General features: G+C 64.3%; 1 protein-coding gene across 2 annotated transcripts; it reads right to left on the bottom strand.

Moving 5' to 3' along the window:
- Positions 1-3,120: 3,120 nt before the first annotated feature.
- On the bottom strand, positions 3,121-12,306 carry SLC6A8 (solute carrier family 6 member 8). 2 transcript variants are annotated; one of them, XM_057538537.1, is made up of 14 exons: positions 11,785-12,306; positions 10,160-10,291; positions 8,818-9,067; positions 8,251-8,383; positions 7,119-7,253; positions 6,924-7,027; positions 6,711-6,835; positions 5,963-6,075; positions 5,689-5,826; positions 5,507-5,609; positions 5,316-5,416; positions 5,054-5,224; positions 4,507-4,650; positions 3,121-3,521 (listed from the first exon to the last, which is right to left on the bottom strand). In XM_057538537.1, exons 1-13 carry the CDS (start codon positions 12,044-12,046, stop codon positions 4,510-4,512), a joined length of 1,908 nt encoding a protein of 635 aa, XP_057394520.1. In that variant the 5' UTR covers positions 12,047-12,306; the 3' UTR covers positions 3,121-3,521; positions 4,507-4,509. The 2 variants fall into 2 exon arrangements, with proteins under 2 accessions (XP_057394520.1, XP_057394519.1); XM_057538536.1 differs by having other exon boundaries at positions 3,121-4,650.
- Positions 12,307-12,595: the final 289 nt, after the last annotated feature.

Here is a 12,595-nt window from a genome sequence, read left to right as displayed (position 1 = left end):
GTTGCTATGCAGAGGCTGAGGGCCAGTCCCACTTTTCCAGGAAGTGTTTTCTGACTACCTCGGCCTCCCTGAGCTCGCTCTTCTCTGAACTTCTACAGGCCAAAGTCCAAACAGTGTGCCTTTAGGTTCTTCCCTGTTCAACCCCAGGTGGTCCCTGAACCCCCTTGGCATCAGGCCCCGGGCTGGGCAGAGGGGAAAAAGCTGCACAAGGCCACTTTTGGAGCACCCCATCTAGCTGGGGACGGGAAGAGACAGTGACAGGGGCAGCAGACTCTTTAAGGTGAAAAGCCACGTGCTCGCCCAGCCTAGACTGGAGGGCCGCCTGCAGAAACTGGCCCCCTCTGGCCCATCCTGAGGGCTGTTTTCCTCCGGCAGCCTCCATTCCGAGTGGGACTGTGCCTGTCAGTATCCCGTCTTGCCTCCAGCTCTGGTAACACCGTGGGCTCCACGGGTCTGGGCTGTTCCATTTCCTTGCCTGTCTCCCCCATTAGGCTGCTGGTCACTGGGTTCTCAGCCCCTACTGGAGGGACAGATTCCCAAGTGAATGGGGCCAGCCCACTGCTCTCAGGGCCCTGCCCAAGCAGCATGACCTCTGTCAAGTTCCCTTTTTTGTTTTTTTTAAAAATTTTAAAATTAATTTATCTGGCTGTACCGCATGGCTTGTGGGATCCTAGTTCCCCGACCAGGGGTCGAACCCGGGCCCCCTGCGGTGGAGCACAGAGTCCCAACCACTGGACCGCCAGGGAATTCCCTAAGTTCCCTTTTTTGTGCTGTTGATGTTTTCTGAGTCTGTCTTGGCCTGTGGCAGGTGGCTTGGAGGCCATTTGGTAAGAGGTGATGAGGACCTGAGCCAAGGCATGGCGGTGGTCGGGGGAATGGAGACGTTAAGGAGTCGGTGTGAGTCAGGGTGGGGAGTGGCGAGGGCCTGGGGGTGACGGCAGGCCCGGCCGCAGGGGAGGCAGGGACTGTTGATGGATGAGCGGATGCAGGGTGGGGGCTGGGCACGGTGTGAGGGGCCTGCTCAGGACAGCCAGGCTGCAGGTTCGGGGAACTGCCAGCACACGGGGTTCTTGGAGTTGTGGGCGTGGTGAGAGCAGAGGTTTGTAGGGTGAAAAGTCTTTTAAGAGAAGGGTGGGACAGGGGTTGGGTCGGAAGAATGGTCATCAGGTGTTGGCACGGCAGGGCCTGCAGGGCCTGGGCCACCGTCTCACCGGCGAGGCGCCTCTGCGCCAGCAAAGGCTCTAAAGGCCCAGGTCGAGTTGGGGTTGGGCCTGCTCGGCCGATGTTCCTTCCCAAGCTCTGCGGTGACCTGCGCTCTGTCCGGGTTCTTGGTGACCATCAGAGCATGGGCTGATGGCCGTGTCACAAGCCAGAGCCCATCTCCGGCTGTACGGTTGAGGGCTAAAGCCCCCTCCTCTCTAAGGGGACTGTGCCTTGCTAAAGAGAGGGACTGGCCTGGGAGGGACTGAAGAGGAGCAAGTTGTCACTTTTCTCTGAAGGGCCACCCCCTCCCTTCTGCCCAGGCTGGCATTCAGAGTGGGCAGCAGGTTCCCAACCTTGACCCCCACCCCAGGCCTGCCTCAGATGATGACCGGGCTGGTGCTGGCCACCCCGTGTCCGTGCCTCGTCATGCCCCTCCTCCCATCACTCGGGATGGAGCCAAGGACCTGAATGGGTTCACTTTCTCCAGGTCTTCCCCACCCCTCCTCTTAAACTGGGCTAAAGTGTGTAATCTCAAACTTCTGCTTTAACCATTTTTAGGATTACCGTTGAGTGACATCAAGTACACTTACACTGTGTGTGGCCTCTCTCACCATTAAACACTAACTCCCCTTCCCTCTCCCCCCATCCGCTGGCACCCACCGTTCTTTCTGTCTCTGAATTTGACTCTTCTAGGGCTGTCATAGAAGTGGAGTCACACACTATGTCTTCTTGTGATTGGCTTCTTCCCTTCCACTGAGCGTAATGTCTGAGGTGCATCCGTGTTGTAGCAGGTGTCAGAATTTCCTTCCTTTTTAAGGCTGAATATTGTTCCATCGTGTGGATGGATCACATTTTTTTCGTCTGTTCCTCTGTCGGTGGACACTTGGGTTGCTTCCACTCCTTTCCAAATACCACTCCAATCAGGCTTTGGCCCTTCCTCCCACACCAGAGCTCTCTCATCCAGGTCTCCGCGATCTTGTCGCCAAACGCAGCTGGCGATCTCGGGCCTCACCTCCCTTAACCATGGGCAGCACCTGACAGAGCCCATCGCTCCCTCCTCCCTGACGCCCAGGGCGGGGGTGGGGGGTCCTCACGCGTGTTCCAGGACCCGTCTGGCACTCGGGGGCCCCTCCCGAGCCTCCTCAGACTCTGCAGCCGGTCCCCCCTCTTCTCTGCCACCTCTGAGTGTCCCAGGGCTCAGTGCTTGGGCCACGTCTCCCTCTCCAGCTGCCCGTGGCGCCCCGCCCCCCTTGGGGAGCTCATCCAGGCTCTGGGCTCTCGGGGCCATCTTTATGTAATGAGAACTTCCAAAATTTGTCTCCAGCCCAGACTCTTTCCAGAACTTCAAACTCCTTGTCCACCTGCCTACTGGACATTTCTACTCAGTTGACACCACCGTCCCCTCCAAACCTCCTCGTCTCCCTGGTGCAGGGCCTGGCAACTGCCATCGTCCCCAGCATCCCAGCCTTGCAAACAGGTCCCTAACCTGGAGACTTCTCACCTGCACTGCTAGTGCCCTGGTCCCGCCCAGTGATCTCCACCTTCCGGGCGCTCTGGCGGAGTCTCCTCCCCAGCCCTCTACCTCGCCTGCCCTGGGAAGAGCACCTGTTCAGTGCAGCGTTTGGGCAGCCTTCGCAAACCTCAGCGCCTGGACTTCACACCCGCCTTCCCTGCTCGGCGTGCTCCTCTTTAGCACACCGTTATCCTTGCTCCCCCAAGTATGTCAGCTCCGTGGGGAAAAGGCTTCCTGCCGGCTTCCTTCCCTGCTCCGTTCCAAGTTCCCAGAACAGTGCCGGGTGCAGAGACCCTCAGGGCGAATACTTGCCCAAGGAAGCTGCTCGAGGTGGGGAGGCCTCCACCCGCAACCCCGGCACCTGACAAACAGAGGGGGAGCAGGAGGCAGCTTTGGAAAATGACATGTTTTTATTGCTATGTTTGCAGCGGCTTTTGAGCACAGTAAGGGTGTCCCCGCTGGACCGCCGCCCTCACCCGCCCCCCACCCCTCCAGCCCACGTCAGGGTGTGAGGGAAGCCTTTCTAGGGCCCCCTCGGCTGTCTCGGGATCGGACGTGACACAGACGTGGGTTAAGTGAAGCTGCTACGTGGAGGACTTGACACGTGGAAAGCGCGTCAGCCTTAAGCTCGCAGGTGGGAGCCGCGCGCAGGATCCCTGGGGCGGGGGACGGAGGCCCACCTCAGATCCCTGCCGCGGGGGCGCCCGGCCCAGGGCGCAGGGTGTGGGCCAGCCTGAGCATGCCGGGTGGGCGGCCCCAGGTCCGGATCCCCCTGCAGAGCCCTGCGTCGGCTCACCCTGCCGACCTGTGGGCAGAGCGGGGAGTGTGCGGACACCCACTGAGGTCCCCGCCATGCACTTTTCCACCCCAGTCTGGGGCCAGGGACTACACGTGCATACCCACACGACAGACTCACACACTCGACAGCTTGAAGCTTCTGTTTTGCCTATGAAAATGAGATCTATAAATTCACACTCCTTGGCTGGGGCAGAGGTGTAAGAGGGGCTGAAAGGGATGGGGCGCGGCAAGGAGAGGGACGTTGGGGTGTTTCTCTTAGAAATATACAAGCAGAAATCTCAAGTTTTTATAAAATGTGCAAAATACAAGCCTCATTTGCCCACAGGCACGATTTACACCTGGTATTCACCTTGGCTGAGAAATAGAGATCTATGTCTATACCCTATGAACTCACGCACACATGCACTCAAGCTCACACAACTGATATTGGTGGCAATTGGCTCAGGAACTGAAGGTTCCCTTGCTGGCTGGCTCTCTAAGCTTCTAGAGTAGGGATGGGGAGAGGGGTCTAGCCCAGCTGAAATATTCATTCGCCTTGGTTCTGCTGCCCCTCCCTCACCTGCCCCCTCCGCTCTCCAGTCCCCCTGTTTCCCGAGCTGCCACTGCTGCCCCTGGGGTGAGGGGCCACCCAAGGGTGTGCTGGGCAGAGCCTGGAGAGAGGCAGGCAGGGCCTGGTGGGGTCAGGTGAGACGTGACTGTAGCGGGCACTGGAGGGCGGGTGGCAGGGCCTGGGAAGAAGCAGCGTGTGCACCAGCTTGGTTAAGGGGGGTGGGGGAGGCATCTATTTTTGGTGGGTTGTGATATTTTTGGCATTTTATTAAAAATGGAAAAAGTTATTTTAGTTATAAGCACTCTGGTGCTTCCTCCCCTCCCCCCCCCCCCGGCAGACCCCGTAGGTGGCAGGGAAAGGCAAGCCCCCTGGGGGGGTGGGGGGCTAGAGCAGGGGCTGCTATGGCTATGAGAGGGTGAGCTGGTGATGTGAGCCGGGGCACCTGTCACATGACGCTCTCCACCACCACCACCTTGCTGCTCTCAGACACTGGGGTCAGGGTGGTCAGGCCCCTGACATCCGAGTCCTGAGCTCTGTACTCCAAGTGGTGGAGACCCCATACGGGCTGTGTCAGGTGCTGCCAGCGCTGCGGGAGAGAGGGACACGTTGAGTCCCTGGGGAGGGGCACCTGCTTGTCCCTGGCCTCTCTCCACTTCCCGCCGCCTGCCACCAACTTGCGGCCCGGGGCCGCGCCCCTCCTGACCAGGCCCCGCTCCCTACGCTAGGGAAATAGGGTTCAGTGGAGGGCTGGGTGGCTGCTAGAATGGAGGCTAGGGACAGGCCTCTCCTCCGCCGCCACCACCCGAGCGAGGCCCTGGAGGGCCAACTCTCCTCCCGTACACCCCCCTCCGAGCTGGCCCAGAGGCTCCGGGCACAACGGGTCTGTCCCGGCGGGTGGGTGGGAGAAGGGGCAGGGCGCTCTGGAGGTCATGTCCACACCCAACGGGAGGGAGGGATGGTGTGCGGGAGACGGGGCGCAGGGAACTGACCTCAGCCACGGTCCCCTTGGCCTTGAGGAGGCAGCCCAGGAGGTGGAGGGGCACACACAGCATGGAGGAGAGCGCGAAGCCCCAGCCCACGGCCTCGCCCCACCATGGGTACACGTAGGTGTTGTTGTAGACCAGCGGCTTGTAGTACACCGTGTTGAAGATGAAGATGCCCTGCGGGCGAGAAGCCTCGCGCGCTCAGCCGGCAGCCACCGCTGCAGGCCCTTGGAGTCCCTCGCCCTGCCCAGCCTCTCCCGGCCCTTACCATGCACACCAGCGGGGTGAAGAAAGACCAGCACCATTTCATCCAGGGGCAAGGTCGGTACCCGATCATGCAGGCCACGTCGTCCATGAAGCGGTCGGCTCCTGGGGTAACGTGAGGCCGGAGGGCCGGAGCTAGAGACGCGGCCCCCCGACCGCGCCGCACCCCCGGCTTGCCTGTCGGCCCAGACCTACCGTACACCCAGGCGATCACCACGCACTCCCAGAAGGCCTGCCAGAGCAGGGTGGTGCCGCTGGCTGAGTAGTAGTCAAACAGCTGGAAGACATACATCCCGCCCTGGGGATGGGGCCAGGTCAGGGAAGGTGGCAGCCGGCAGCCTGAGGCCAGGGGCCTCCCTCACCCTGCCCCCACTCACATCGGTCACCATGGAGAGGTCAATGACAAAGCAGAGGGCGCAGCAGAGGGCCACGGAGATCTCTCTTTGGAAACGGAAGTAGTAGGAGGCCGGGAGGAGGTCCAGCAGGCCGGTGATGAAGCCTTCCACACCTACAAACTGTGGCCGGGCAACTCAGGCCGTGCCCCTCCCCCCCCACCTGCCATCTCCCGTCGCCCAGGGTGCCCTCTGCGCACCAGCCCCCCGCCCCCCCCCACCTCCCAGCCCCCTCTATTCTGCCCCCCCTTTTGCAAACCTGGCTGTCGAGGCCGAGCAGCAGCAGCATGAAGAAGAACAGGGCAGCCCAGAGCGGGGCCACAGGCATCAGCGTGACGGCCCGGGGATAGGCGATGAAAGCCAGGCCAGGCCCTGAGGGGGAAGGGGCGGGGTGTGGACACCTGGAGCCCCCCACCCACATCCTGTCCCCCTCCACCCTGCACCACAGTACCAGCGTAATGGACGATGCCAGGGCACCCTGTGGCCAAGGGCCTTTCCACTTGTGTCAGGACACTGCCGGACCACTCGAGCCCTCGTGTGTGTGTGTGTGTGTGTGTGTGTGTGCGCGCGCGCGCGCACGCGCATGCCATACCAGGGGCTGGAAGGTTCCCGCGAGCCCTTGGTAGACCTCTACCCATAAGAGTGGCGTGCTGGCTCAGCCTTCTGGACCTGGGTTCCAGCAGCTACTGTGACCACAGATCACCACTGACCCAGAAAAGGCCGACCTTTCCCTCTACAACACTCAGGCAAGCGTGAGGACATACCCCGAGGCCCCTGGCTACAGATGGATGGGGGCTCGGGGCTCCACGTGGCCTGGCCTGAGACGGCTGAGCAGCTGTGCCTCGCAGCTGCTCAGCCAGGCCTCCTGGCCCAGGGTGATGTGACAAATGGAGTTTGAATTGCTCTCATGTCTCAGAACATCGCTCTGTGTGCGTTCGTGTACGCGGCACGTTACGACAGCAGCTGCCGCTGCTCCGGAGGCCGGGCTGGGGCCTGGGGGTCTTTACCTGATTCCGCCACCTTGGAGATATGCACGCCCTGCTCTGTGGCCATGAAGCCCAGGATGGAGAAGACCACGAAGCCAGCAAAGAAGCTGGTCCCGCTGTTGATGAGTGCGAGGATGATGGCATCCCTGGGGGCAGAGGGGACCGTGTGGGCTGGTGAGACTGCCTGCTGCCCACGGGCAGGCAGGGCAGGGGTGGCAGGGCTGTAGTGCCTACTTGTAGCAGTTGTTGTTGAAGCGATTGTAGCTGCCCAGGGCCGTGAGGGCCCCCAGGCCAATGGCGTAAGAAAAGAAAATCTGGGTCCCGGCATCTATCCATACCTGGAGGTGAGCGAGGGGAGAGCAGGTGTGAGGAGCCCTGCTAGGCTGGCCTGCTCCCGCACCGTGTCCCCCCACCCGACCTCTGCCTCACCTGAGGGGACGCCAGCTTCGACCAGTCAGGCTTGAGATAGTAGATGATGCCGTCCAAGGCTCCAGGCAGCAGCACCCCACGCACCAGCAGCACGACAAGGACCACGTAGGGGAATGTAGCGGTGAAATACACGACCTGGGGGGCGGGGGTGCTCAGAGGGGTCCTGCGGCACCCACCACCCCCTCAGGCGCCCTCAGCCTGCGCAGGGCTGCCAGGAAGGCCACGGTGCCCCCCCCCCCGCTGGCCGGTGTGCTCAGTGGTGAGGAGGGAGGCCACCCGGCGGCACCCACTTCTACTCATCAGAGCCACGACTCCTCCCAAAGGAAGCTGGGTGCTTGGCTGGGGCACCAGCAGCCCCACGGCAAGCACAGGTCAGCTGCAGAGGGAGGGAGAGGCAGGGCCCTCCCCTGGCAGGGAGTGAGGCCGCAGCCCGCGGGTAGGTCCCACGCCTCCCGACTCCAGGTCCTCGTCTGCAGAGAGGTGGGGGTCCTTGGTGCCGGGGATTAGAACTCAGCCAGCCAGAGACAGAGGCAAGATCAAGATGACAGCAAAGGCCTCTGCCTCCCACCCAAGCTGGGCCAAGCGGCTGCTCTGCGGACCCTGCTGGAATGGTCCCGCCCTCCAGAGCCCCGGCCGTGTCCCGCAAACGTCGGCATGCTGTCTTATTGTGTGTCTGTTCGCACAGTTGTCCCCGCAACCTGACAGGGAGCCCCTGAGGGAGGGATGTGTCCAGGCTCCCCGCTGGGTCCCCCAGGGCAGACAGGCAGGTGAGAGAGACAGGCGGAGACCAGGTCTACCCAGACGGTCAAAAACTGACTCAGAGCCAGAACCGAGAGAAACTGGAAGGGAGGGAAGGCGAGCCAGGGAGGCCCCCGACCCCAGGGAAGGGGCTAGACGCTGCCGGGGCCTCTCCGCCTCCACTCGGGAGGGAAGGCTGCCGGGCCTGGAGGTGCAGGGCGGAGAGGACTCTCCAGCCAAGGGGTGGGGATCACGTGGCCCGGACTGAAGTCCCTGCCCCTCCTCGGGCTCTGGCCCTGGTCCAGTCTCCTCCCGTTGCAGCAGTGGTCGCTGGCAGACACCCACACCCCCCCAGGCAGTGCTGCCCCCAGCCCTGCCGTCACCCCGGCTGTACCTTTCCTGTTGACTTGACCCCCTTCCAGACACAGAAGTAGACCAGCACCCAGCAGGCCAGCAGACACAGGGTCACCTCCCAGTTGAGGGCCCCCGGAACCTCCAGCCCCCCGGAGAGCCTCAAGACTTTGTTCCTGGGGGAGGGAAAGCCCATTGAGGGCTGTGCCAGCAAAGGGCCAGGAGACTGGGGGTGGCCCTGGGGTGGCGCCCCCCCGCCGCCCCCGCCGCCACAGCCCTTGAGTCCAGCCGGTCTCCCCCATGCACCTGGCCGGCCCGGGCCAAGCCTGCAGCCTGGAGTCGCTGCAGTCTGTGTCCCCGGAGCCTTGGAGCCGCTGGCGGCCCGGCCCCACGCCGTCCCCAGCGGGCCCAGCAGCAGTCCCCTGCTTCCCTCCCCAGGCGGGCAGGCACCGCCCGCTCCGCATCCCTGGCCTCATCCCCCCAGGGCCGGGCCCCGACACACGCACGCGTGCACATGCACGCACACGCACACGCACACACATGCAGACTTGAGCTACGTGTGGGAGACCAGAGAGACAGGCCGGGCCTGGCCCAGAGGTGCCTGACTCACTCCCAGAACTCGATGACAGGGGACCGGCGGTCAGCAAGCTGGTCACAAGTGAGGTTGGCCAGGGTGGCATTGGCACAGTCTTCGTGGCGGAAGATCTCCACACAGTCGGGAGTGTTCCAGGTATGGCCACACGTGGCCCAGGGCAGCGTGGTGGTGAAGGACTTCACCAAATAATAGAAGCCCCAGGCCAGCACCATGATGTAGTAGGTGTTGCAATAGAAGACGATCACCATGGAGGCGTAGCCCAGGCCTGGAGAGGAGCAGAGTTTCCGTGCAGGCTCTTTTCTGGCCAGTTCCCCACCGTCCCCACTATCTACCTGGCCAGGCACTGCCAGTGGTCCCTGCTGGAACCCTAACATCCTGCTCCCTGCATCTGCCGTCCACCCCCTCCCCCACCATCCGTGCAACTAGATCCTTCTCTGTTGCTGTCCAACCAGACCTCTCCAAGTCCCCCTGGACTCTCCCTTGTGCTGTGTCCCCAGCGCTAGGCTAACACTCCTCAATCTGTCCCCCCAAATCAGCCCCTGCTCTCTGCCCCCGCCCTGCTTCACCTCCTGCATCCTCCCCAGCCCCAAAGCAGAGCACACATCCTGCCCCCATCTGAGAGTCAAGTCCTCTTGTTTCCCTAGTCTCACACACCTGTCCCCTTCTCCTGGGTCCCACTGCCACCATGATGGTTGAAGGAAGGCCATGCCTCCACCTGCCCCCCACCCAGTGGCCTCCTGTACCAGCAGCTGGGGGGTTTTCTGGGGACCTGGGGCAGTGAGGGAGACAGTCACCCTCTCAGCAGGCAACCTCGGCCAGTCACTTACTTCACCTCTCTGTGCCCCAGCCTCCGAGGAGGGTAACAGTAGGACCTACCTCCTAGGGCCTTGAGCTGATGGGGGAACACTGCCCACACACAGAAGGGGCTTGGCGGTAACCCTGGCCACTGGTCCTTCCCTTCAGACCCTGAACTTTCGATGGCTCCCGTCCCAGCCCCTTAGGCTGGCCCTCTGGCTTCTCCTGCCATCGTGTCTCACGCCCAGCCACCCTCTTTTCAGCCCCAGCGAGCCAAGGATACTCGGCAGGGCCTGTCCCGGGCGCTGCTGGGACTGGGCTTTCTCGCCCTGGTGGAGAGGCCCATCACCCACTCTAGTCTCCACCTCCCCAAGGTCAGCCAGGTGGTCTGCACGTCCTCCAGGTTCTCCCTCACAGCTTGGGGGGCATCCCAGGCCTGGTGCTCAGACAGGAGGTGCTCAGACTTGAGGTTTCTCAAGTGGGCACCAGCTTTGCCCCAGCGGCGGGGAAGGGGAGAGGTCCCAGAGGGAGAGGGTGAGAGGGGCTGCCTGGGGCTGCTCACCTTTGAACAGGGGGCAGATATTCCACACGTTGATGCTGCCGGCCTTCATGAACTGGCCCAGCGAGATCTCCAAGAAGAAAATGGGGATTCCTCCGACCAGGGCGATCAGGATGTAGGGAATAAGGAACACACCTGGGGGATGAAGCTCAAGGTGGCCACTTGCACAGGGCGGCCCCTTAGCCAGGTGGGGACTTGACCCAGACTCCTCAGCCGGGCCGGGCCAGTCAGCCTGGCTTTCAGAAGCCCTGTGAGGCGGGCGGCGCCCCAGCTGCAGGCTCCGCCCGGGCCCCATCGTAACTTCCCACTGAGTGAATCAGTGCAAGGGGTGGCTGCTGGCTCAGGGGCCCAAGGTGGACAGTCTTGGGGAGGTGGAGTGTCAAGGGGCCTACGGCAGCCCCTGGGCCCTTAGAGCCCTGCTTCCTGGGCTGGGGGGTCCCCTACAAGGCTTCTGCCCCTACTCACCTACGGTGACCTGACTAACGGGCGCGGAGGACACACACACTTGTGGACACAAGCCACTCCGTGGTCGGCGCTCAGGCCCGGGGACCTGCCGAACTTGGGCGAGGGGAAGGGAGCCCTGGCCTGTCCCGGCACCCAGACTCTTGCCTGCAAGTGTGAAGGTCCAGGGGAGAGGGTGGGTGGGTAGGTGGGTGGCAGTTGTCTGCCGGTGGGCAGAATGGAGGGTGTCTGAAAGGGCATGTGAGCAAGGACAGAAGGAGTCAAGGTTGGGGGAGGCTGGCAGGGACCTCAGGCTGGGGGTGGGGGAGCCCTTCTCCTCTCCAGGCCCCCTACCCTTGCCCCGCTCTGCACTCTCCACTACTCAAAAGCTGAGCTTGGTTGCAGCTTGCTTGGCTTCTGGTCTCAGCATTCTTCTTGCTTGTGACCTTGGGCAAAGACCTTCTCTCTGGGCCTCAGTTTCCCACCCGTCATCTAGTCACTGCGGCTTCCCACCAACCCTGGTGCTGCTTTGCAGTCACAGGACACACGCGTGCCCATCGCTGTTGCTAAGCTGGGCCGGGGCGGGCGGCGGGCATGGGGTGTGCATGCAGTGTGTCCAGTGGCGGCGCCAGGCGGCCCAGGCTGCAGGCTTCCCAAGCCTGGCTCAGGCACCCAGTATTCCAGGCCCAGGCTAGAGGGGAGGGAGGGGAGGGGAGGGGAGGGAAGGGGAGAGAGGGGAAGAGAAGAGAGAAGGGAAGGGAGGGGAAAGCAGAGGGAGGGACAGAATGGCCCATTGTGTGTGTGTTCGTGTGTGCACACGTGGGGGGCCCACACAATGTGCCACTTGTGTGCCTGACCTGCGGGGGCAGCCAGGGCTCCTCACCTCTGGAAGCCCCCCCCCAAGGGGTAGGCCTCGCCTTGCCACCTCCGTGGCCAATCACTTCGGGGCCGAGAGTCTGTGGGGGCAGCTCGGCGGCTTCGGCAGGAGGCTCGCCTGCCCCCTCCCCCCACACGCTGCCAGGCACATGACCGGCCGGGGGGGCGGAGACCGCCCGGCTGGGCCACCGCGCGGCGACGGCGGGCGAGGGGCAGCCCCCGGCCGTCCCGGGGGGGCCTCCCCACCCCCTGGACTTCGCACGGGCGCCCCGGCGGGGCCGGCGGCAGGCGGGGGAGGGGCTCGCGCTCACCTCCGCCGTTCTTGTAGCACAGGTAGGGGAAGCGCCACACGTTGCCCAGGCCCACGGCGAAGCCCACGCAGGACATGATGAAGTCCATCTGGCGCGTCCAGGTCTCGCGCGGCGGCACGGCCAGGTGGCCGCCGGGCGCCCCCAGGCCCGCGGGGCCGTCGGCCTTGGCCGGGGCCCCGTCGGGCCCGGGCGCGATCAGGGGGCCCTTCTTCTCGTCGCCGGACACGCTGTAGATGCCGTTCTCGGCGCTCTTCTTCGCCATGGCCGGGGGCGCGGCGCCCCGCGGGAGCGGGCGGGCGGCGGGGGCGCTGGCGGTACTGGGGGGGGGCCCGAAGGCGCGGGCCCGCCGGGGGCCGGGGGCGGCCGGACCGGGGGTCGGGGCGGCGGGCGGGCGACGGGCGGGGTGCGGGACGGCGGGGGCGGCGCGGTCAGAAGCAGTCCACGAAGCACTTGAAAGTGAGCCTGAAGAATCTCATGTGTGTCGGGGGCCCGGGGGCGCGCGGGCGGCGGCGGGGCCCGGCCGGGCGGCGGCGGCGGCTCCCGAGGCTCCTGCCCGCAGCTCCCGCGGCGGCGGCGGCGGCGGCGGCGGCGGCGGCTCGGCCGGCCCGAGGCTCAGCCTAGCGGGGCGCGGGTGGCATCCGGAGCCCACCGGAGCCCACTGTCTGCAAGCGGCGGCCGGAGCAGGGGCCTGCGGCCCGCGCCCCCCGCCCCGGCCCGGACCCGCGCGGCTGCTCGGCTCGCCCGCGGCTCCCCCGGCGGCGGCCTAGGCGCGCTCGCCCCTCCTTCCCGGCGGCGGCGGCGGCGGCTCCAG

The sequence above is a fragment of the Balaenoptera acutorostrata genome, chromosome X (assembly GCF_949987535.1).
Source record: "Balaenoptera acutorostrata chromosome X, mBalAcu1.1, whole genome shotgun sequence".
NCBI lineage: Eukaryota > Metazoa > Chordata > Mammalia > Artiodactyla > Balaenopteridae > Balaenoptera > Balaenoptera acutorostrata.
Note: the sequence above shows the minus strand (reverse complement) of the source record. Positions and strands in the feature narration are given on the sequence as shown.

Coding starts and splice junctions, on each gene's coding strand:
- SLC6A8 (XM_057538536.1), bottom strand. CDS start 12,046: ATGGCGAAGAAGAGCGCCGAGAACGGCATCTACAGCGTGTCCGGCGAC. Junction 7,028..7,118: donor CGAAGCTGGCGTCCCCTCAG/GTGAGGCAGAGG, acceptor GCTCACCTCCAG/GTATGGATAGATGCCGGGAC. Junction 5,610..5,688: donor ACCTCTCCATGGTGACCGAT/GTGAGTGGGGGC, acceptor CCCCATCCCCAG/GGCGGGATGTATGTCTTCCA.